Source organism: Clinocottus analis, unplaced genomic scaffold (assembly GCF_023055335.1).
Source record: "Clinocottus analis isolate CAN_PGR_092001 unplaced genomic scaffold, fCliAna1.0.p SCAF_23, whole genome shotgun sequence".
NCBI lineage: Eukaryota > Metazoa > Chordata > Actinopteri > Perciformes > Cottidae > Clinocottus > Clinocottus analis.
The window spans coordinates 1,378,612-1,400,569 of NW_027175965.1; the positions used below are offsets into that span (position 1 = coordinate 1,378,612).

The 21,958-nt window shown below is 43.4% G+C and overlaps 2 protein-coding genes and 1 non-coding gene across 4 annotated transcripts in view; all 3 read left to right on the top strand.

Annotated features, from left to right (window-relative positions):
- The first annotated feature begins 851 nt into the window (after positions 1 to 851).
- On the top strand, positions 852 to 3,747 carry LOC137793693 (fetuin-B-like). Its single transcript, XM_068589994.1, has 7 exons — positions 852 to 1,049; positions 1,325 to 1,438; positions 1,517 to 1,595; positions 1,931 to 2,097; positions 2,285 to 2,398; positions 2,746 to 2,880; positions 3,394 to 3,747. Exons 1-7 carry the CDS (start codon positions 852 to 854, stop codon positions 3,649 to 3,651), a joined length of 1,065 nt encoding a protein of 354 aa, XP_068446095.1. The 3' UTR covers positions 3,652 to 3,747.
- Positions 3,748 to 5,152: 1,405 nt separating this feature from the next.
- trnah-gug (transfer RNA histidin (anticodon GUG)) lies at positions 5,153 to 5,224 on the top strand. The gene has a single exon. It is a non-coding gene; the product is annotated as a tRNA-His (tRNA).
- Positions 5,225 to 12,495: 7,271 nt separating this feature from the next.
- The window catches only part of nos1apa (nitric oxide synthase 1 (neuronal) adaptor protein a), a 139,681-nt gene continuing 130,218 nt past the window's right edge, over positions 12,496 to 21,958 (top strand). For both annotated transcript variants that reach the window (XM_068589569.1, XM_068589570.1), the window contains exons 1-2: positions 12,496 to 12,974; positions 13,478 to 13,549. In XM_068589569.1, the coding sequence (XP_068445670.1) occupies positions 12,870 to 12,974; positions 13,478 to 13,549 (177 nt within the window). In that variant the 5' untranslated portion in view covers positions 12,496 to 12,869. The remainder of the gene's footprint in view (positions 12,975 to 13,477; positions 13,550 to 21,958) is intronic.

The following is a 21,958-nucleotide window of genomic DNA, read 5'->3' on the forward strand; positions in this document are numbered from 1 at the left end:
TGTATCCGGGCCAAAGAAAACTGCTCATTTATTTTTTTTTTTTATGATCAGCTGGGATCACATTAGGCTTTGAAGTCCGACATGATTACATAAATCCAATTGCATTAGTTGTTGAAAAGCTTTTATTTTGTCTGTTAAAGAAATACGCAAAAAGAGACTTAAGTCAAAAAAATGTCCCAGAAATTACTTTGAACACTCATGCTTCATAATTCTCTACTCTGCTGTTCTTTTGTGTACTCATTTAAATTCTATATTTTATACACACACACACACAAAAGAAAAGAAAAACATTTAAAGTATACTAGTACTTGTAAGCTTAAAGCTTAGGCATTGTTGTCTGACTGAGTGAATTAAAGATGAAGTGACTCAAAGTGCTATTTGCCCTATGATGCTGTGCTGCATGGGGGATAACAACAGAACAATAGCCAACGGATTTAGCCACATGTTTGGCACAAAAGGAGTTTGGAAGATAATTAACATGCAAATGGACAGAGAAGAAGGGGCTTAAGCAGCAGTAACCATTCGCAAAGGTTCTCCATTTTGTCTCCTAGTTCTTTTGAAACTGTCTCCAGTGCACTATGACCCCCTCAGCTAGTCCGAGCCAGCCATTGGCTGACAGAGCAGCAGATAGCAACTGTTTGCTCATCCTTTGGGAGCAAGGGGAAAGTCCAGCACCAAACCTTGTCTGTAAAAACTAGGATTACAGGTCTTGCAAAGGAAGATTTAAAAACCAGGGCCTGTTTTAGTCTAAATGTTAAATGAGCCGGCAGGATAGGCTTTAGTGATTAAATTGGGTTAAATCCTGGTTTTTGTTTGACCTAATCTGTGTTTGTGTGTGTGCCTTCTAGAGGATGAGTGTGCACCTTCTGGTCCTATGTCTGGCTTTGCTGCAGCAGGGGGGAAGAGCCAGGCCGGACCCTCCGGGCTGCAGCAGCCCTGAAGTGGTGAGGGTGGCGGAAGAGGCCCTGGAGCAGATCAACCGGGACCGGACAGACGGATACATCCTGAGCCTCAACAGACTGTACGACCTCTCTCACACTCATGGAAAGGTGAGGGCGAACTCTCACACACACATGCACCCGCACGCAGACACACACACACACATACACAAACATGAACAGAGTTCTACACAGTCTTGTGCCTGTAAAGATGCAACAGTATTTGCAGAAAGAAGAAAACAACCACAGAAACAAGAAACATTAGCGTGTGTGTGTGTGTGTGTGTGTGTGTGTGTGTGCGCGCGTGCTTGTGTGTGTGTGCGTGTGTATGCCTGTGCGTGTGTGTGTGTGTGTCTGCGTGTGTGTGTGCGTGTGTGTGTTTCCAGGAGACAGGTGGGTCCTTCTATAAACTGACTATTGATGTCATGGAGACCAAATGCCACATCACCAGCACGAAGCCATGGAAACAATGCGAAGTCCGCGATATCGGTGACGTTCCAGTGAGTGCCCCGGTGCAGCATCATCACTCTTCAACCCAAGGTCACGCTATAACCCAGGATGTGTTTGTGTCCCTCAAGGTGTATGGAGAGTGTGAGGTGTCGGCCTCTGTGGACTCTCAAGTCAAACTGCAGAGCTACTCCTGTGCACTCCGTGAAGGTAGAGCAATGGATTCATTTAGAATCCAGTTTTTCTTTTTTTTTTATCATTCCGTTAATTACACAAAACACACAAATTATCTGTGATAATGTGTTGCAAGGCTTTTTTGTTGGCCGCTTTGATTTTTCAAACGTCAATGAGGTGGGAAATCAAAGATGCTGACATCCACTGATGTAAACATGCCATCCATAAGTGATTATTCAGAGTTTTACATTTTTGGGGTATAGCAAGGAGCAAAGGATGGAGGCGATAGCTGAAAGAGGTTTTAAATCCTCAACACGCACACGCTCAGATACTTTTCGTTGACCTTTGACCCTGATCATGCTCGTGTTTAGTTCCCGCCACTGCGGTGGTGGACGTGTGCCCGGACTGTCCCACCGCTGAGAACCTCAACGAGCCCGTCGTCAAGGAGACAGCCAACCTATCACTACAGAGGTTCAACGAGGAGAGCCCGCTGGCCAACTACTTTACTCTGGAGAACGTCACGAGAGCCAGTTCACAGGTGAAGAAAGATACTCATTCATCAAGTTGATTTGAAAAGCATGGGGTGGCGGGGGGGGGGGGGGACAAGTTTTAGGAATCTTGAACATCCAAAACTGGATTTTTCCTCATTAATTTTTAATAAAATATGATAATTGCGCGGTATTCTAATACTTACGTGTGTGTCATGTGTTTGTATGCTTTGTCAGTGGGTTGTTGGTCCATCCTACTTTGTGGAGTTCACCATCCTGGAGACGGTGTGTTTAAAGACAGCAGAGGCCAGTGACCTGAGCAGCTGCCCACCTATGGCCTGTCAGTTTGCTGTGAGTCGCACACTGTTGAACCTTTTTCAGATTTAATTCAATTCAGTTTATTTTGTATAGCCCAAAATCACAAATACAAGATTTGCCTCAGAGGGCTTTACAATCTGTACACATGACATCCTTGTCCCAGGACCTCACATCGGAAAAACTCTCCCAAATAAAGATAGTAAAAACCCTTGTACAGGGAAAAAAGGGAAGAAACCTGAGGGCGAGCAACAGACGAGGATCCCTCTCCCCGGATGGACAGATGCAATAGATGTCATGTGACCAGAATGAGCAACGTCACAGCGTTACGGCGCATGTTGCAAATCCAGGCTCACATGTTCTCGGTTTGTCTTCTCGCTCAGCATAGGGGCTTCTGTCTGGGCTCGCACGTGGCCCACGAGGACCCGTTTGAGGTCCGACTGCCTGCCGGAAAGAAGGGCAGCTCGCTTCGGAACCGGAAGCCTGTCGATGTGAAGTGTGAGATCTACGAACCTCAGGTGCCCGCTTTGGATCCGTTCACCCGCATTTCAAACAGGCATAAACAACAAATTGAGTAGCTCAATCCGTCTGCCATTTTATAGGCTTTTAGAAATTTCAAGTCATTGATATACCGTCACAGTTACAAGGTTACAAGCCACTACCATCTTCAGTGGGTGTCCCCACTGTAGCAAGCTCGCACTGCTGCTAGCACCCAGTTGCTGCTGCTGCTGCTGCTAGTGCTCGCGTTCCCGCTGCCAAGTCGGGTGTCGAGCCAGGGCTGGCTCGATGACAGCTACTTTCAGTGGTTGTCAGGGAACTAACGGGTCACTAGCGCAGAGCTAGTGGCTTTTTAACCAAACTTTTACGGTTATTTATTTTAACACTGAATGAAAGACGAGGAAAAGACCATTTTGCAGCTCTGCAGACAAAGTGTATGCTACAGTCCCTGTATGGCAAGTCTCTCCACTCTCATCCTCAGGGTCCTTTACCGTCTTCTGAGAAACCGTCGCTCTCTCGTCTCTCTCCTTTAGGCTGCTGCGAAGGAAGAGCAGGCACATGCGAAAGTGGACAGTGGACACACTGGGCATCAGCACCACAACCACACACACCTTCACCCGCACGAGCACACGCACTCAGTCGCACCCAGCGCCGACCTGGCACCCTCGGAGCCCCGGGGCGCCCTCGGGACTGTGATGGACAGGCCCGCCCCGATCCGATCCGCCCCAGCAGCGAGCGCCTGCCCCGGGCCACGCAGGCACCGGCTGGGCTTGGACAGACTGAAGCTCTGATTGGTCCGGAGCCAGGGCTCCGGTGGATCTGCTGATCGGCCCCTCAAACTATGTGATTAGTTCAGAAAGACAGCAAATTGTAACCTCAACGTCCAATATGGCAGTAAATTATCCTTGTAAATAAATTGATCGTTTGATTCAAGAATTGACATGGTGAGTTCATTTTACATATAACATGGGAATTATATGAATGCAAGCACCTCAGAAAGGGATTCTGCATGGTGGTTTGGGAGAAGTGGGTGTATGTGTACCACTGTTATGGGATCTTTTGCTCTGTGATGAGGGCATCTCCACGGTGTTGCTTGTTTCGTTCTTGTTGCAGAATCGCCCGAAGCACTCGTCAATAAATTCTTCCAAGTGGTCCAGTTCGAACTATATTGTAGTCCAGTTTTGGTTTTTTTTGTGAATTTGATGTCGGGTATAGAGGGAAAAACCAGGTTTTCTTTCTTTCCCTTTTGTCGCCAGCTGTTTCCAGCTACAATCTGGCTTTAATGTCCCAGCATGCACCTCCTCGTCCCAGCATGCACCTCCGGGATTCTGTCAGGACATTTAAAAACGTTTTATTTGACTGCCTTAAATTACAATTTAATGGTTATTTGAGAATGAGAGTTGAGGGCGAAGGTGGAGGGAAGCAGATGGGAAGGAACTTTGTGAGGCAAAGATACTCTGTGAGTTAATGTCCATGAATATGCATTGAAGCCAATTAAAAACACAACGTTTTCTCATCCAGTGGCAGGTGTCTGTAGATAGGTACATTGCAAACAGGAAGTGCTAACAGTTTATTTATTCTGGCCTCCTTCAAAAGGTAATTTGCCAAGGAAAAGAAAAATGACAATGACAGTATTATACCTCCTGTTTACATCGCCCAAAGCTTTATGGGAAACGTAGTTCCACAACTTAAAGTGTGACTAAAGCCCCGAAATAAATGACAAAGCATAATGAGTGAAACATACTTTTTTCAACAATATATATATTAAACATCAAAGCAGTTGTCTTGTTGTTTTCAGTGTTGTTCTGTGTTGTAATGTAATGTAATTTCCCATAGTGTCAGATTTGTATTGATTATTATGAATGATTACTTTATGTATTTCTCTGACTGCTGATGAAATAGTTGCTCATAGACTGTAACTATTTCAATACTTTTTTTAGCTACATGCATATTTTTTGATTTTTGTGATTGGATTTGCAAACACATTATCTTCAAGTTGTTGTTTGTTGTAGTTACATTATGGTAGTGGAAGGTTACCACTACTACCATAGTACCGGATAATTAGCCCTATTATAAGTAATTCAAAATATTTTAACATGTTCATGTTGAGCTATAAAATATCCTCCAACGAACAGAAAGCCCAATTAGGATCTGGACGCTCAGATAATTATTATATTCATGTGAAATGACGCATAATTGTACAGAAAAAAAAGCGAAAAAGCTGTGACAGTGTCCCGTTTTCCGACATGGTGATGAAGCTGTCCCCCTGAGGCGGCTACACCAGTGTAGCTCGCCGTGATCGTATAGTGGTTAGTACTCTGCGTTGTGGCCGCAGCAACCCCGGTTCGAATCCGGGTCACGGCACTGTTTTGTGATCCGCTTTATCTCAAACACGTAAAGGCTGTAGAAAGTATAAAACATTATGATGAAACAACCAAGACAGTAAAATATTTTTTTTTAATGCGGCTCAAGTTGCAATAATATTCAGATCATAAGCATTTAGCTATTGGTGAAATATTGTATGTTTTGTTGCACTAAATGTGGAGCATTTGCTACCTAGCAATACATATGGAAGTAGTCAGCAGCGTGCTGGTGGTCCACATGCAGCAGGTGTACTTGTTCATGAGAACATATGACTTGAGGCTGATAGTGAGGTGTGCTTACTGCACACCTCACTATCCGTTGTAGATGGCAGTCGAATAAAAAATGCTGCGACAAGGCTTTGAAATTGCTGACACAAGGTGTTGGTCTGAAGCTAGCTCGACTAGCTTACTTCTAATTAAATTAATGTCTAGTTTCCACTTGTTTGTCATACTCCCACTGAATACACGACAGAGCGAAACAACAGCTCACAATGTGTGTGTGTGTGTGTGTGTGTGTGTGTGTGTGTGTGTGTGTGTGTGTGTGTGTATGTGTGTGTGTGTGTATGTGTGTGTGTGTGTAAATTGAAAATGAATCACACCTCTTGGCCTTGATAGGTTTACTGCTGTGTGTTAGACACCGGACTGAGTCAATCGACCCACAACAGGAAAGCATTGCTGTGATTTGTGGCGACAGTTTCACGGGCCCGTTAAGGCCGAAGCACACAATGTGCTCAGTACACTATATGAGAGGGTGTGAAACAACTCAGGAAGAAGAAGAATCCTATTGGATCTCGGTCTCCAGGAGTAGCTGGCTGAATGCCGATTTATTTACTCATTCATAAAAGAGTCCTCCGGCTACCAAGCAACAAAGTGACACATTTGTACGGTCACACAACACGGAATGCGCCGAGGAGTAGGAAACTCACAAAGAAGCAGCAGCTCACACAGTAAATGTTGTTTTGCACTCTCGACATGTGATCAATTAAATGGATTTATGCGTCCAACTGAAGATATGTGTATACACGTTTTTCATGATGTGTTTCTTAGTTTTTCTTCTGTGAATTTGCAAAGAAAATTCACATAAATAGATTATTTTGGTCAGGGTAGTTGTGCTCTGCACATCATAATGTGTCCACATGGTGGCACCCTTACGTGTGTTTTTGCTTCTCAGCTCTACTGTGTAAGCCTGAAGCAGAGCGCCACGATATAAACATGCTGAGTTATGTTTTATTATCCATTCTGGATATATTCTGTCCATGGTCAAGGTAAGAAACGAGACTAGCAGGGAGTCTCGTGGTGAAATGTTTGACTGATTATAAACACTGGATACGATGGCATCTTGAGGCTTGTACAGACCATTTAAATTGGAAAACCCATGTGTAATGAAGTGCACGCAGCACATTTTTTGACTTTCACTGAACTGGTTGCAGACTGCATCGTATGTGAGTTTGCACACTGCACTGTTCAAACTGCACAGTGAACTGTGTCACGTTTAAACTGCTGCTCAAGCTTTCTAAACTGATCATGCTTACGGACATACTGGACTATATTTTGCTGCTATTGTATTCACCCACTTTGGTCCAGATTGAAATATCCCAACATATCGAGTCGACTCCCAACACATCGTGTGCATTCCCTGACTTTGTATCTGTGGCACCATGAAGATGATATTTATGGTTTGTGCTCAATATTTGGTCTACAACTATGTGATGAATTGCTGTGATATATATTAGAGAGCTTCATTTCCACCTCAGGATGAAAAGTAATGTGGTGATTTTCCATCTAGCTTGTCGTACAACTTGACCTTTGGTTTATTACCAAATCCCCTCAAAGCGAATGTTGGTCCTCTCAGCCTCAGCTGTGCGTCATGTTTGCTGCTAATGAGAAAACGTCAGCGTGCCCACAAGCTAAACTCAGAGGGCGATGATGGTAGTAATACCACCTGCTAGAAATCAGGAGTTTAGCCTTGTTATTGTGAGTATTTACAGCTCGACTCTAGGCTCAGCAGTTGACACGCTTTTAGTCCATTTGTGCAGGATATGAATCCAAAGTTCCTTCAGTTGAAGTGTTCTCTGAATTTTAAAAATCTGTGAAGTTGTTTGGCTGAAAGGTTTTTCTTATATATATATATATATATATATATATATATATATATATATATATATATATATATATATATATATATATATATATATATATATATATAATATTAACAATATATCACATTTAATTGCGATATATTTTGTTATAATGCAGGACAAAAAAACAATAATTGCATGTTCCATAAGATTAAATACAATATGATAGCAAAATGGCTGTATTTCAGAGAGGAGCACAATCAAGTGTTTGGTATCGATGAACTAAGAAGGTTGAATGTCATGTCTATATGTGCACACGTGCAGTTTAAAAAACAAATATCTATTATTGGACGAGAAAAGAAAATCGTTTTTCTTTTAATGTTTCCTTAATTATCTCCACAACCACATCCTTGTTTAACTTCATATAAGTTTACTGCAACCCTTTTCAAAGACGTATGCGGTGTAAAGAATATTAGAGTAACCGTTAAGTTTAAGTACTCCCGTAAATTTCGTCTACACTTCATACAGCAAGGGGGAAGGCGTATGCAAATTTAAAGACCCAGCATGCTCTAGTGAAACAATGTTTTCCCATAAAACAGTGTTTTTTTTCTATTTTTGAACCGGATTACACAGTTAAAAGAAAGATCTTTCATAATGGGGCAATGCTTCGTTTTATTGTCATTTTCTTTGCAGAATGTTTGATTCTTTTGGTCCTAATCTTTGGTGTGGCATGGTGTGCATCTTTAGGATTTAAAATATTAAAGTTACACTGTCTGATACTTGCCCAGAGTATATGTCCGTGGCAGATTTCAGGACTTTCAACCAATCAGAACAAATGTTTAGTGTTGTTGTTGCATTCTTTCTTATATTCTTAAATCCTTCCAATCTAGTTGTTTTGCGCCGCCAACTACTCTCATGCCATGAAGTTAGATGAACTGAAAGTGTTTCAAACCTTTTGGCACAGACGTCACAAGCAAAGTATTGAAATAGCTCAAGAAACCAAAGCGATAAAATGAGTCTGGTATATATCGGTTGGTTGTTCAGAAAAGTTTCTACTGGGCTCGCTGGATTCATTGCAAGCCTATAATTTAACCAAACATCTCTGTGTGGGGATCTTCTCTTCCCCCCCACAAAAAAAGAAGCTCAGCCATCCGAAAGGAAGGCATTCAAAGGAATGCTGTGTTTTCCTCAGTATTCCTATGTGTTGCCTCAACAAAAGCAACAAAGAGCCGTTTAACAGCAGTCCGAGCATATTGGTTAATTAACGCCGGGCGGCAGGAGCCCTGCATGTATTCGATAGGCTCCACAAGTCTTTGTTTGTGCATCACAGGCAGATTATACCCGCAGTAATCTACCCCCGGGTGAGCTGCGATCTCCCAGTTCCGCTAATGTCCCATGTTGTAACACAGCTCCGAGCACAATTACTGTAGAAATGCATTGCTGTCATCATTTGCTCCCGCCCGCCCCCTTCCCTTTTGTCTGTCTTCATCACGGAAACTCTCTCTGGAGAAGTGGATCTACTCCTCGCATTGCCCCACATTCTTTGGAATCGCCATTATTAATTCAGTTTAAAAGGCCCTCAAGATGTGTCTCTCGCTCTCTCTCTCTCTCTCTCTCTCTCTCTCTCTCTCTCTCTCTCTCCGAGAGGATCCGAGCTTCAGGGCTCCTGCTGACACACTGACCCAGCACTGACTGGATGGAGTTGGCACCAAGAAAGAAAACCAATGCTTTGTTTCACACTGAAACATGAGGCCAATTGTGTTCAGATTAATCCCCTCAAAACGGCTTTTTTCTCTTTTTTTCTTTTTCTTAAGTGCAGTTTTTGGATGTGGAAGGTAGCAGCTTCTTGTGAACGGATGAAAACCTTTTCAGACGGATTAGTGTGAAAAAAGACGGCATCGTAACTAACTCCCTTTTTTACTGTACGGTGCTCTGCATTTACCGTCCACCATTCTATTTGATTGTTCGTATCCTGAGTGTGTGTCTCTGTTTAGTGCCCTTAAACAATCCCACAATGCAATGCTCTGCACGTCTTAGGCCTGACAGTTGCTTGTCAGCCGATGACACAAGCGAGGGTCAGAAAATCTGCTCACTACTGAGTAAACTATCGGGTCTCCCTTGTAATTGCCTGTCCACGGACATCCTGTGTTAGCTTAGCACGAATCTACACGGCACCAAACAATCCCTCTTGGTGATAAATGTGATATATACCGACAAATTGAAAATGCTTTTACTTTTTCCTTCCTAATTTTAAAGGCTTGTGATGTGATTTTCCTGAAAACAAAACAATGTTACGTTTACATTGTTTTCCCAGCAAAGCCGACTGTGTGTTTTCGTTTGGCCTAACAAATAGGAATTCAATGCATTTATATCCTAATAAAACATTCCCATAATTGACTTTGAAACTTGCACTGTTCACATTCAATTACTTTGGCTGGCAGTATTATCCTTTCTCGTCTAGAACAAAAGCATATGACATCAGAATACTTGATAAGATGCTGTAATGACTCAAGAATACACAAAACTTGACTTTGAATGTTACCAAATTAATACATAGGCCGAAACTTGACACACGTGAACATGAGCAATAAAACTCCAGCCATTCAATCTTTTCTTTTAAACAAATTGGTTCTGGAGCCTATCCCAGCATGCATTGGGCAAGAAGCGCTGCAGCGCACCCAAAACAGGCCGCCTGTGTTCAACGTTACAACACAGCTCACCTCACACAACTACTAATTTACCACAGCCTCTACTTGAGGGCAAACCACATCCTTACATCAGACTTGTCTAACACCTGTAACAAACGTGTAATGCATGTCTCATGTAGGATCACTGGCACTGTGGAGAATTAAAGTCATCCCTGGACTCCAGGTCACACCAGCAGGCCGAGGTCTTTCGTCGCACAGCTCACCCGTGATATCCGTTCTCTGCAGAAAGAGTCTCCAGTGCAGGAGCTATTTTTGATTTTCTTTTGCTGTGTTACTGCGGATCATGTTGCCTTTTAGCTTTTAAGTGGAACTGTGATGTTTTAGTGCACTGATCTCCAAAAGCTCGTCTTAAAAGCCAAAAGCCCTAATCAACAGATCAACATGTATTTGAAGTTCTGTCGGGGGATTAGGTTGCTCTCTATCCTTTTTTTTTTTTTTTTTAAAGACTCTTAAGAGCACATGGGGTCCCCGAGAGTGGAACGGCTTGTATTCAGGAATAATTCCTCAAGCAGGGACAGCAGCTGTTCTTGTCTGCCATCTAGATGTTGCACTGTCACGAGGGCAAGGTGGTCCTGCCATCGGGGACTTTTAAGGAAAACATACTGCAAATACGACAGTTGTGGTGAAGATATTCTTCAAAGTTACTGCACATGAAAGCGGTGACGATAGCAGTGTTGTGGGGCCTCAGTGTCAATGTGATCTTAAAGACGTCAGGTTTTTAGTCTTATGAAGCTCAGAGATTCGTTTTTTTTTATCATTCTGATCAAACATGTATCATCTATGTGGCTAAAAATGAACACAGTTGCTAAATGTGAGAATTCATTTCAATATATTATGATGATGTTTAGGCAAAATTTAGGTCGCCAGATGCCTGTTTTGAACCCCATAACATTCAGTAAATCATCATCCTGCTATACCGTGAAAGCCCCCCAGGGCAGCATGAGCAGCAGTACTTTATATATTTCCAAAGAGGTGGCGAGAATGTGGATTACTGCTGCCCCACTTCCTCTCTCCTCCTCTGGGAGCACCTTGAGGGGAGCGCTGCACGCATCTTTACTCCCATGGGTGACACAGATGGTTTGTGCATTATACAACATGACGGCTGCATTAAACATGAACTCCTGTGTCTGCTGTCCACACATCACACTGCCTTATGGATTGTCTCTTGTAATGGAGATGTGTTTTTTTTTTTTTTTTAATTACAGATGCTGGAGCAGAATGTTGCTCAATGAGAAGGATCTCTCCTACATGAGAATTTATCATATGTCATTGCACATGTCTCACATTGACCAGATTGTGTTCTTTTTGTAGCATTGTTCAGTATCTTAGATATGTTCTGATTCCCACTAACGCAATTATGAATCTGTGTTTGTTAATGAGGACAGTTGTGTGTGCGTGCACCTTCAAGTCTGTCCACTGTTAATCTAGCACACTGCTCCACCAAACTGCATGATTTTCTGCGTGGCCACGAGTCATTCATAAGAAATATGCATAGAAGCCTTTTATTGAATAGATGTCCTTCTACTTTTATCCAACACATTTGTTCCTTTGACGCTCAAAGCAAAGCTTAAGATGTTAAGGTTTCTCAGTGTGTCCTGCATGTTTGATTATTAAAGCGGGATGTTCACTGATGATGTAGAAAAAAACGCATGGGATGAAATGGGATTTAAAAAGAGAGGAAGTTCATCTGACTTTGATTTTTTCTGATCAAAGATTTAGATAATTGGATCATAAATTGGGGAGACAATACAGTAGATTGGATCTAATTTTTCTTGAGGTGAGCCTTTTATTGAATAATTCAGTTGGTGCAATGTATTTGGCAGAGACAGAAAATCAGAACAAAGATGTTTTTTCTTTTCTTATTCTGACATTTGTATTTATTATGATATCTATATAGGTGCTTGCAGATATGGCCACTAGCTGGTAGCCTTGCTCTCTGTATTTTACACAGGGGCAGAGGTCCATGAACACCACATCTGTATTGTATTGAGTTTGATTCCTGTAAATTACAACCTCATCTTCCAGCCAGTATCTTTTTCTTACAGGTGATGATTAAACCACACGTTTTACAGTCATGCATATGTGCGTATTGTGCTTTCAAAAAAATGAAATTTTGCAAGTTAATCTATTACGTCTGTAATAACAATGCCAAGGTTTACAGCCTAGAGATGTGTATATAGACTATATAGTGGGCGCAACACCACTCCTTTGTTTGCCTGAGAGGCATTCAAGTCATTCCAAAGAGTGTGTGTGTGCGCGTGTGTGTGTTTGCGTGTGTGCGTGTGCTGGGTAGGAGTTAAGAGAGGGGGCAGGTACCAGCCTTTGGGCCCTCCTCTCGAGGGCCACGGTGCGCCTCTGTTCCAATAGGAAACAGGTGGGATTCCCGGACTCCTCCAATCACACCCTCCCTCTTCGGGAATGGGGAGGGCGGTGTGGGGGGCGGGGGTGGGAGTCCGGGACGGGAGGCATAGCCCGACCAACTTCCACTCTCGCGACTCGCCACAGGAAAAGTCGGGACAAGGCAACACATCTGTCTGCCCTCACGTCGCTGTTTCTTGTCGCCCGCGCGTGAACGTAAAAGCTGGTGAAGGGCGCCTGTCGGCTCGGGCGGGGCGGCCGGAGTTACCGGGAGCGCCGGGGAAGTAGTTGCCGCCACTTGGGTCGCTGTTGACGGGGGCGGCGCAGAGGAGCAGTGCAATGCTGGGACGGTTCTCTACGATGGAGAACGTGCACTAACCGGATTTGGAATTTTTTCCTTCTCTTTTTCTTGGATTACTTCCCTCCCACCCCGTTTAACCGATCGGGGTTCGTTCTCCTGGTACCGTGGAATAGTGGACCACTTGTAAAAAATAATTAAAAAATGCCTGCAAAAACCAAGTACAACCTCGTCGATGATGGGCACGACTTGAGGATCCCGCTGCACAACGAGGAAGCGTTCCAGCACGGGATCAACTTCGAGGCAAAGGTGAATTCACGAGGCGCCAAAGCTGAGTTGGATAGTTGCGTTTTCGGACGTCTCGTTGGACTGTAGCGTTACTTTACGTTACGTGTCGTCTTCGCTGGCCTAAAAAAAAACTCGTAACAGTTAACGTTACTACTCTGAAGGTGTTACGGGCTCAACCCTAGTCAAGCAAACCGTAAAGTATGACGTTCATAACTCGTTAGGGACCCGACATGTAACTCACGCACGGAGGGTTTTGTGCAGGCTAAGTTAGTTAAAGTTTGTTTTTAAGCTAACGTCAGGTGAGGGATTTTACGCGCGGAGGAAAAAAAGACGACGTGAGGTGTCGTCAGTAACTTTGAATGCAAGTACAGTGAATATATATATATATATATATATATATATATATATATATATATATATATATATATATATATATATATATATATATATGTATTGATATAGACATATACTTTATTCATTCTGTAATATGTTTTGTACCTGTCACCCCCCTCCCTCTCCCTCAGTACATCGGCAGTCTGGATGTGACGCGGCCGAGCAGCCGAGTGGAGATCGTGGCCGCAATGAGGAGGATTCGGGTGAGTGAATCCTCTCACGAACCTCGTTTCAAAACTTTCATTTTTCGCTTTTTAAATATATTTTTTTTAAGTTTGGCATAATCCAACATGTTTGCTCGTCGATGAACTCTGATCCACTGCTGTGTTCGGCACAGGTGTGGTGGACTTTACTGCAACTTTTATCAGGAACTTTTGAAGAATTGGTTTACAATCAAAACCATTTATTGCCATGTATGTTTTCACATACGCGGAATTTGTCCTGGTGATGCATAACATTCAGATCCTTGCCGATTAAGTTATATGGTTATTCTGATGCCGAATTAAAGAGAACTCTCATGATTGTAAACGTGTTATAGTGATAGGGTGACAGCTGAATTATGGCATGCATGATTGTAGGCTAAATGCATTGCATTGATGAGTTGAATAATAGTTAGACTCCAATAAACCATCAAAATGAGTCATAAAGTGGTGTGAAACAGATGACTGCACACGTCAATCTACAGCGTTATCGTTCAGAAAAACACGGTATGAATGCTGGTTATGAAAGCATCTTGGTATTCAAACTGTCCCAAGCTTGGCTGTCCCCCCCTACATGTGCTCCATCACTGTTGTGAAGTTTCCTTTGAAGCAATGCACTGGGGTGTGATCTCCCCTCCTCTCCCTCCGTTGTGTAAACTGAAGATTTACAGCTTTTTCGGCTCCAGAAAGTAGACTTAATCTCAATCCGTGTGTTTGTCAGCTCGAAAGCAACCCAATATAGGTTGTGGAGCTATTTGAGGATTATGGTGATGAACTGGTAGATGTGTGCCGGGGTTAATCGATTAAACCTTCAGAAACAAACACAGAGCTACACAGGCAACACAAGCACACACATTGTTTGTAATGTATTACTATATTTTCAGAGGGCAATCTGCATCGGCATGCTGTTCTCTGTTGAAGTTGATTCCAGCCAGTACACCCACTCTCTCCGATGTACGTGTGTTCACATTTGAGCAGAAGGTGCAAAATGTTCTTATTGCCCTTTTCAGAGGAGTGACCGGCTCCTATAAAGTGGACCTCCCAGTGTGCTGCCATGGCAGCTGTTGTTGTTGGCAGGAAAACCAGGCTTTTGGTTTGGCTCCTCCAGTGTGAAATAGTTTGTCACTGGCTTAAACACCATTGGATGGAAACCGCAGGTATCTAGCTCAGAAGAGATGTCGCACTGGAAAGCACGGGGGGCGGTTGGACTAAAACGCAAAGCATTTATTTGACTTGGGTAGTAAGCCTTAACTCAATGTAGATTTAAGGGGAGAAAACAAGAAAATCCAACCTTAATAAAGTACACATACTTGTTATGGCAAATGAACATTGATTGACCTGTTTGAAAAGGATAGTAGTGGCTGTTTTAGGTAACCAAGGTTTTTTTTTCCCACATCAACTTCTGTAAAATCTGACTTGTTTTTGCAACCAGACGGGTCTCGTTTCCACATTGTGGAAGGTTGTGCTCCACTTTTTGTGACCCGGAGGTCAATACTTTAAATTTACACCTGAAACTATCCATTTGTGTGGCAATATGACTACGACTTAGTAAATCAACATCTTATTTGAGTTGTGTGTTTAACCCTGAACTGGTGAGTGTTGTTTTTACTGTGAAGTAGCTCCTGAACGTGCTTGGGAAGAGGTTTGAATGACCTGGAATAGGGACACTGTTACATCGGAAAACATTACCGCTAAGAAAAAAGAGAGAAAAACCCCCCTGCCTTTTTACACCTCAGCACACGTGTTAGTCGCTACATGAAGTGGGTCTAAACTTTATGATTCAGAAAAGATGTTCATTTATTTAGTCTAGAAACATTTTGTCCGTCAGCCTTCTGGCAAAGTCAACCCTGACGGCGCTTTTGGCTGCTTCTTGGCTTTCTACTTGCAAGGTACTTCAGGGACATTGAAGCAAGGGCAGACTTGTCTAGTTGGTTTTGCACTTTGTGGAGTTCCTGAAAGAAGGTTTGGTAAAAATGATGCATCCCCCCCCTATAAAAGTGTCTGTTTTTTTCCAAGATTTTTTTCAGTCTTTTCTTTCTGCGCAGTCTGACAAAGCTATGCTGGTTGCCGAGGAAACCGGTGGATGTATGGTGTCATTGTTCGTTGTGTGCATGACTCACCTGTAAGCCGGTCGCTGATTACAAACTAATGACAAGGCAAAGCAGGAAGCAGACACCTACAACACGTGCAGCACTACAGGATGTAGTGTGTACACACACACACACACACACACACACACACACACACACACACACACACACACGGTGTTCTGCATGTTGTTTTGAAACAATTATTTCCGCGTTCCTGACTAGCTTATCACAGATGGAAAAGCAATTCAAGCTTTACTTTGCCATCAGAAAAACATATTACTCAAAATAAGTTTTCTTGTATGAGGATTCAACTCGCAGGCTTAATACTATAATTAATGGCCTTGTTTGTGTTTTCAGCATTGAGTAGTTAAGTCTGTGAAATGTCAGAGTCATGTAGAAAATGCGAATAACTTTTTTGGATGATTATTGAGGCGCTGTGTGGCATTCCTGCATGATAAATGCCATTGGAGGTGAATTGATGTACAAAGCTTTTGATTTGTTCTCTTTCTCCAAACTAATCAACTGACGGACTTATCAGTGTCAGCGCCGGTCCTGTCAACTATGAAAGGGTGTGAACCATCTGATGTGGATAGGATGAGCTTTAAGATGGAGAGAACATCTTAGTCCACGCTAAGATGAACACGCGGTATCACTTAAAGGTCCTCGTAAATTAAACACGCTATCGTTCTTCTTCTGGCAGAGTGTGGTCGCAGCTTATCTGGTCAACAGGAGAGGAGACCTTTTACAGTGAATTAAAGGGATTCATTTCTCATGAATCCGCCTTTGCTGAGTTAACTGACTGTAGGAAGATTGAGCAGCATGGGATGAGAAGATTATAGATGTGTCTGAGGAGACTGAAGGAGCTCAATGGCGGCTGTGCAGGAATGTGGGGAGAAGAGGAGAGAGAGAGAGAGAGAAATAAAAATGCTTTTTACATCCATCCAGCTGCCGGGCTGAACAGCGTGGACCTGGACCTAAAAGCGACCAAGGCAGCTAACAAGGTTCTTTTTAACACTAACCAAGGAAGTTCATTCATCTGGGCTTCACGTCGGTATTCCCCATATCAACAACCACGAGTTGTACAGTAAAAACATCTGGACAGAGTGAATCATCTGGAAATTCAAACAGATAGATAACCTACCTAACTGATAGTAGTTTTCAGTGTTTCCCCTAGGTTTACAGCTTCAGAGGGGGGACTTTTTCTGTAAATAACATAATTTTGTGACTCCATCTGTGCTTTTATAAATAACAGAATAAAGAACAATAACAATAACTTTGAATTAAACGAGATTGACCTGTCAGACCACAAAAAAGAAAAAAATTGCAATCAATGAAAATAAAGTTCTATCTGTGCAAAAAATAAATATTTAGTTACTACTAAATAGCTCATTTTGGAAAAATAAAAGCAAATTGCAGAACAAAACGGAACGAGACTGCCGATATGTGAGCATCTGGTTGTATCAGTATTAGCGGCTCAGTGAGCTGCTTTCCTCTACACATCTTTTTAAAACGCGGTTGTTGACTTGATACGGACGCTCTCAGTTCCTGTTCCATGATGAGATGAGATCTTTTTCCGGTTTTGAGAGACGGAACAGCAGAAAAGACGACTTCACGGAGACTTTGCGAAGACTTTGCGAAGACTGGCTCTTGGCAAAACGCTAAAAATCGCAGAGTTGCACATGCGCAGCGTAATCGGTTAACCGTGAACATTTACCCGAAAGTACAGGCATTTCTCCATGTATTTATTAATGACTTAGTTTTATGTCCGTGTACTTTGTAATGTGTGAAGCCAGCAGCTCTTTGTTGGTACAAGACACGAGCACTTTGGCTTGTTTCACTTGGAGCTGGAGAGCTGCTCCGGTGCGCCTTGCTGGAGGGCTACTGTTGCCATCGACTGGCGATATAGAGAAAAGTACAGGGGTGCGGGGAGTTTCTTCAGGGGCCTCTCTCCCCGGCCCTCTAATATAATGGTAGGGGAAACACAGGCTTTTTAATTTGGATTATCTAATGAACTAAGTGATTACGTACTTTATCATGACCATGAAATTCACAATTTGATTAATTTATTGTTCTTTCAGCAGCATGCGTTATCAAATACCTGATACAGAGGCCGCTTCATCACAACAATAATTAAATTATTGCCAAATTGTGCCCGCACTGTCCGGATCGATTCAGTATGGCATGAGCGTGTGGTAATGGTTTTGGTGAGACGATACTATTACCTGAAGGCTGAGGCTGGCGGCTCGGAGAAGTAATTACATGGTTGTTAGACCTTTGCTCTCTGCAGCGTACAGAATACCCACATACATTGTATTTACTGTTATTTACTTGTAGGCGCTCACAAGGTTGTTTTTTAAAATGTAGAACTAGTCGAGGTCAGCGTGACAGAGAATCACAAAATGAAGAAAAAGAAGAAAAAAAATTGACAATCATTTAGTCGTTAATGTGAAGGTGACATCTGTAATGTTTTATTTTGGCAATTTTCTCACACATATATATCTATGTGTATCCCTTTTTAACTAGGGGCAGCTGCAGTTGACCTACAGCGATTTGATTGACTTGAACAGGATAAAGACGCCGTACTAATTAATCCTCCCAGATGAATAAACGTGCTTTCTCAACAGAGATGTCTTGCATTAATAAAGACCTCCGAACTATGCAAGGACATTAGTGAGAACTCTGGATTAAAGGTATTTTTCCATCATGAACATTCATTCTTTTATTTGAATTCCTGCTTAGGTCGGCCTTTGGGCCTGCTGCCACTGCGACCTGACCCCTGATAGGCGGCTGATAATGGATGGATAGAAATACACCAATTTGGATTTAAAGTTCCGGCTTTAGTTTTTGTTTTCGAGACCTTGTTTTTGTTTTTCCCCCTAGTTTGGTAGCAGGTGTGTTGCATGTTCATTCCTCTGCTCAGTCATTGCTGCCTCATTCAGTTTAAAAGTGGGTATTTTTTCCCCGTAGACACTAGAGAGCAGGAGCATCTGCTAGCCTATAAAGGTCATTATTACCGCATTTTTCCGTCGTGGATGATGACTATTGAAGACCCTGCAGTCTCTGGCATCCTGCTCGCCCGGCACCTGAACAGAATGTGGCGATGCGTTTATCAGCAAAGGGAGGGGACGGGACATGTCAGTGGAAAGACGCCCTCGGATTTGATGTTTGTCCTCCTCCCTGCTGTTTTGGAGTTGGTTAAAAATTCTTTATTTAAAAAAAGTATAAATATGGATACCTTTTAAAGAATATTTTCACACGTCTCTTTGTGCTCTTCAAGCCCTTTTTCTTTTTTTGTGCCCTGAGCTCCGGCATATTGTTCAAAGGCTATTTCTCTTACATAAGGTCATAGTTGAAAGGTTAAAAAAAGTAATCCCCCCGCACTTTGCTCCTGCTCCTCTATGACTTCTAATTTTCCACACTGGGCGGGCGATCGGATCAATTGAGTGTGATGGGTAGCCGTGTAGCTGGCGTCCCCCCCACCTCCTCACACACACACACACACACACACACACACACACATACACATACACACACACCACCAGTGAAGCGCCTAAGAGGCAGACTGTGATTGCCATATAAGCGGAGCACATTTAAAAAGTGGTTAATGCTTAACTAGCTTAATTGTCCACCAGAGAGTGAACGGGTTGGTGAGGTCCAGCTGTCTGCTCAGAGATGGCACCTCCACAAGCTGGGAGAGTGCAGAATAACCCACGGCTCACCTTGGAAACAGGCCTCTCTCATTTGGCTTCCCCTAAGTCTGCTGCTCATCACCTGGTGATTTTTTTTCAACTGGATCTTGCATGAGGCAACCTGGCACGCCAGCGGATCTGAAAGGCAAAGTCAGTTGGAAAACCGGTTGGACCTTGTAGTTCCAGCTCACCTGGAACTACCTCAACTGACTTCTTTCAACATGAAAGATTGCTGGTTGTACTCCATGCTCCTTGTCCTGCCATCGGCCACTAGAGTCTGTGAACTTGCGGTTTTTATTTTATTGCCCCCACCACAGAGCTCATGACCCTAGTTGAAGGATGGAACAGGTAGATTGACCTGTACGTTTCCCTTGAGGCTGATTCCCCTTCATCACTATATAATACAAGCATGTATGCTGCTATGTGCGTACGCTGGCCAAAGCAGCCACAGGGTCGTCTAAAAATGCCACCGAAATGTCAGACGAGCAAGGTGGCAATTCAGTCTGAACATCCGGCTACTTTTATCCTTTTTCACGAGAGAGAGAGAGTGTGCGGTTGCGTGGGCATGTGTGTGTGTGTGTGTGTGTGTGTGTGTGTGTGTGTGTGTGTGTGAGTGTGTTCTAAAAACCCATCCTGCCTCCATTCCCCACTGAAGCTCAGGGCTGTAAATTAAGTATCAGATAAATGTATCTGCTGACCGGTCCATCTACTCCTTTTACTCTTTGCAAATTCTATTTATCTCGCCCATTATCTCTCCTTTTCCTCCCCTTTCAACCGTCTTTTCAATTTACCTGCTCGTCTGCAGCAGTCGACAGTGATGCCCCCCTACCCGATGCTGTCCTCTTCCTCAGAACAATCTGTTAAGCCGCTCGCATTGTTCTGCCCTTCATCCGAGGCGGAGTGAAACTTCTTTACTCAGGAAGGAGTGCTTCGTTAGTCGCCCGCCATAACTCACGGGTACACAGACCTCATATGATCCCTCTCTTCTCAAAAATGATGTTGCTTTGCCACCAAAATGTATCTTATCTCGCACCATTTTTTATTAATATTTGAATCCCGGGAACATTGAATAACCCAAAGATGGATATCTCAGAAGCAGGTCCTCCCACTTGCTTCTGACTGTGGGATTGTGCTGCTGATAATGTGTCTAAAGACATGAAATTACTTTATTAACGGGGTGAAGAAGTTAGACATTTCCCTAAATCTCATAAACCGTTTTTCCATCTTACTAGATCCTCTCTAAAACTGCGTACATCCGTTATCTCTTTACAATTTTACAGCTTATTTCCTGCTGGTTTAGATCCAGAGTTTGAATGTTTGTCCATGATGAAGGTATTTTTTTTTTTAGGAGAACACACACCACCCTCGTAGCCCCTAAGCTGTCAATGACAAACCAAGTAAACACAAAACTGAGTTGTCAGCAGTATTAACTGCACTCCAATTACATCTCTACCTCCTCTGATCCCTCCCTCCATCTCTCCGGTTTCTGCTCGTACTTCTCCAACTCTTCGACGCCGCTGTTCACGAGCCATCGCATTGCTCGCTCGTCCCCTTTCTCTGACAAGATAATGTAATGTAATAGCGCGGTGATGCTGCAAGATTCTCTCCCAGCGGTCCATCTCAAACCCCCCCATCCCGCCTCCAATCCAACCACACACAGACAATACAAGTGTCGCCCTATGCACCACCTGACTCTCTCCCTCCTGCAAATGTCAGCAATATACTGGGGAATGAGTCCAGGTTGTGCCCTGAGCCAGGCGGCGAGACGGCGGTGATCTTGGAGATTTTGAGGTTGCAACTTTGACACGGTTACCCCGGCGGCGTCAACAGGGAACAGCGGGGCGGAAATGAGGATGATGATGATGATGATGATGCTTGTGGCAAAGAGGAGACCGCCTTACAGGAGCATAGACATACAGGAAAGGTCGACGTCGGTGGAACGTCACTGTATTGTCCGTCAGGTGTAAAATACACTCCTGCATCGGACCTGTTTGTAATGAGTTCAGTGAAGTGAACTATTTACTCCAGTAGAACATCAATGTTCTACAAAACAAGTGGCAGGCACTTGACCAATGAGGGAGCAAGAAAGCTGGTATCCCATTCAAGGACAAGTGATCAGGATTGGCTGCTTTTCTTTGATGAGAACATCAACCAGTTCCAATTGAACCACGGTGGATAGTTTGTCCTGTCAGGCACATTGACGGTCCGAGGCTGCGTCCACACACCTTCGTTTTAAAACGCACAGCCTTTGCTACATTTACGCCTATAAGTGTCCACACTACTCTTTGGGATCTGCAGCTCCTCTTCGGTAGTTCTTCGCCACACGTTTGTCCTGAATTTGGTCTTCAAAGGCAAGATTGAAGATAAACAGTGTCAGATGGAGACACCTGAAGCAACAATTTTCTACGACACACACACCAACACAGAGAACCACACACGGTTGCTCCGACATCCAGCTTTTCAGCCTCAGTGCCCCTCCAAGGGCCTTCCTTCATACTACCCTCCACTCTTCATCCGACTCTTTATTATCTGCACAGCATCCACTTTACAGCTGAGCGTGGTCTATTTATGAACGCCTTCAGGAGCAGGTAGGAAATCAAGACATCAAGTGATTTACAGGAACACAGTTCTCC

Bases quoted from the DNA above. Each gene is read 5' to 3' on its own strand.
- LOC137793693 (XM_068589994.1), top strand. From the start codon at position 852: ATGAGTGTGCACCTTCTGGTCCTATGTCTGGCTTTGCTGCAGCAGGGG. The intron at 1,439-1,516 runs GTGAGTGCCCCG...GTGTCCCTCAAG, and splicing joins GCGATATCGGTGACGTTCCA to GTGTATGGAGAGTGTGAGGT. The intron at 2,098-2,284 runs GTGAAGAAAGAT...ATGCTTTGTCAG, and splicing joins TCACGAGAGCCAGTTCACAG to TGGGTTGTTGGTCCATCCTA.